At 45.6% G+C, this 2,500-nt stretch overlaps 2 protein-coding genes across 2 annotated transcripts in view; one reads left to right on the top strand and one right to left on the bottom strand.

Moving 5' to 3' along the window:
* supt5h (SPT5 homolog, DSIF elongation factor subunit) overlaps positions 1-621 on the top strand; it is a 50,621-nt gene extending 50,000 nt beyond the window's left edge. The window contains exon 30 of the mRNA XM_080024883.1: positions 1-621. This exon is cut by the window's left edge and continues 1,639 nt beyond it. The gene's annotated coding sequence lies outside the window, so the exon portion shown is untranslated.
* A 1,387-nt stretch (positions 622-2,008) lies between these two features.
* Positions 2,009-2,500, bottom strand: part of rnaset2l (ribonuclease T2, like) — a 10,996-nt gene continuing 10,504 nt past the window's right edge. The window contains exon 10 of the mRNA XM_080024882.1: positions 2,009-2,496. Within this exon, the coding sequence (XP_079881008.1) occupies positions 2,290-2,496 (207 nt within the window). The 3' untranslated portion in view covers positions 2,009-2,289. The remainder of the gene's footprint in view (positions 2,497-2,500) is intronic.

Genomic DNA, 2,500 nt, shown 5'->3' with positions numbered 1-2,500 from the left:
ACACACACACACGCACACACACACAGTCTGACCCAACAAACATTCCTCCCAATATCTCTGTGCACCAGATTGTTCTTTCATTCATTTTGCAGGTCTCTCTCCATCACTTTCTCTCTCCCTCTCACCCCCTCTCTCTCTCTCCCTCTCTCTCTCTCTCTCTCTCCCTCTCTATCTCTCCATCTATCTCTCTCACTCCATCTCCCTCTACCCCTCTCTCTCTCTCTCTCCCTCTCTCCCTCACTCTCTCTCTCTCCATCTCTCTCTCTCTCTCTTCCCCCCTCTCTCTATCTCTCCATCTATCTCTCTCACTCCATCTCCCTCTACCCCTCTCTCTCTCTCTCCCCCTCCCTCTCTCCCTCTCTCTCTTCCCCCCTCTCTCTCTATCTCTCCATCTCTCTCCCCCTCTCTATCTCTCCCTCTCCCTCCCCCCTCTCTCTCTCTCCATCTATCTCTCCATCTCTCTCCTAATTCGATTTTATTTTTTCATTTCTTCGTTAGCCTCCTGTGTTCTTAGTTAGCGCCCAGATGTTTTTAGGTCTTTCTCAATGTTCTGTCCGTTGTTTTGTTTTGTTTTGTTTTTTTTTAGGTGGAAGAAAAGTTTAGAAAAAACTCAAATGCATCATGTCAATAAACTGTGAACCAGTTCAAGCCTCGGTCCAAATCTCGTACTTTTTTTACTATTCTATACACAAACACACACACACACACAAGCGCACGCACACACACAAGCGCACACACTCACTCACTCACTCACTCACTCACTCACTCACTCACTCTCTCGCACACTCACTCACTCACTCACTCACTCACTCACTCACTCACTCACTCACTCACTCACTCACTCACTCACTCACTCACTCACTCTCGCACACACACACACACACTGCTGGAAATAATCAAGGTGTGAGTCAGGGCTTAACAATCAATGAAATTCTCAAATCTGTCCCTGCGTTCCAAATCTCATACTCTCCGACATACTACAGCTGATCATAAAAATAATCTAGTTAGGATGCAGTAGGCATACTATTGGGACATACTTTTACTCTTTTATTTCATCATAACATTGCGCCTTGATCTTGCCTCTTGCTTTTATATCCGTCTCATCCCCGTTTGTTTTCATATGGAGGCTTCGTCGATGTGACGTCACTTCACGTGCGCACTGGATTGTGGGTCAGAATCGCCCAAATAGGATGCTGATTTCAACACTAAACATCTTGGCCGCATGAAGTAGGACATCCGGGTACTTCTAACCATCCTAAATCTGGCCACAAGAATCAGGACATCCTAAATCTTTTTTACCATACTAGATAGTAGATAGTATGGGGATGGAACAGCTGCTCACTGGAGTTTTGATCAAAGAAAGAAACACAGGAAATGAAGCTTTCAATTTGATTTAATCGATGATTCACAGTAAAAAAGAAAAAGTGATTTCACAACTTAAGCCCCTATCTCACTGGGCTGCGACTGTTTGCGACAAGTTGGAGACTGCATTCGCGAGGGAGTCTCTAAACTGTCTCCAAACGTTCGCGGAGGTCTCAATTTCCTCACATGAGTCGCAGAGCCGCACAGTCCTGTCGCATGAATTTTGAACATGTTCAAAAAAAGTGTGCGACAAATCTGTCTCAAAATAGTCTCGGAGTGGTCGCGGGTGTGTCGCACGCGTCGCAAACCCTTCTCAATTTAGTTTCCGCGAGTCAGAAAGTGCGAGCAATGTGAGACAACTTTGCGAGGGTTTGGCGACATATGAAACTAAATTGCGACTGATTTGAGACAAAAATGAGACGGTCGTGAGACGTTCGCGAGACATAAATGCGACCTCCTGGCAAGTGTTGGGCAGGACATTCGCAAACGTGTCGTGAGGAACCAACTCAGTGAGACTGCAAGTGAAATTTGTCGCTAATTTGCATATTTTGTCGCAATTTTGTGTCTCCAACTTGTCGCACACTGTCGCAGCCCAGTGAGGTAGGGGCTTTAATGGAATTATTCAATATTTGATGAATTATTCAAAGGTGCTCAGAGGAACTTTCCTTTTGTGTTAATTCTAGCGCCCCCCTTTGGACAAAAGCGGTAGTGTTTTTACCACGCCAGCTGTTGTTCCTGGGTGAGTGTATACCCACGACAAAGGCATTAATAAAAATAGCATTCTTTGCACTGATTGTCTGGTTTTGCTGTTACATGTCATCTATGATCATCAGAGGAGAAATGAGACTGTTTCAGAAATATTTAAAAAGTTCCTCGTAGCATCTTTAATTTCCAATACATTTTTGGGGAAAGCCAGAGATAGTTGTGTTAGTTGCATGGCCGCTGTGGCTTCTGGTGGTCGATGGGTAGATAGTAGAAGGGGGCATCATCGGGACATGGGTGCCCAGCCGAGGGGCTCCGTTTTGGGCTAGACCGCGCCTCTGTGTCCCCCTCTGTAGCTCCATGGTGGTGGTCACAGCCAAGTGTTAAGTTATGAGACAGAGGGATCTTAACCTGGAACCAAACTTCTCTGTCCTGT

This window comes from Ammodytes marinus (assembly GCF_949987685.1).
Source record: "Ammodytes marinus genome assembly, chromosome: 3".
Lineage (NCBI taxonomy): Eukaryota > Metazoa > Chordata > Actinopteri > Uranoscopiformes > Ammodytidae > Ammodytes > Ammodytes marinus.
The sequence above is the reverse complement of the archived record's forward strand: the minus strand, read 5'-3'. Positions and strand labels throughout refer to the sequence as shown.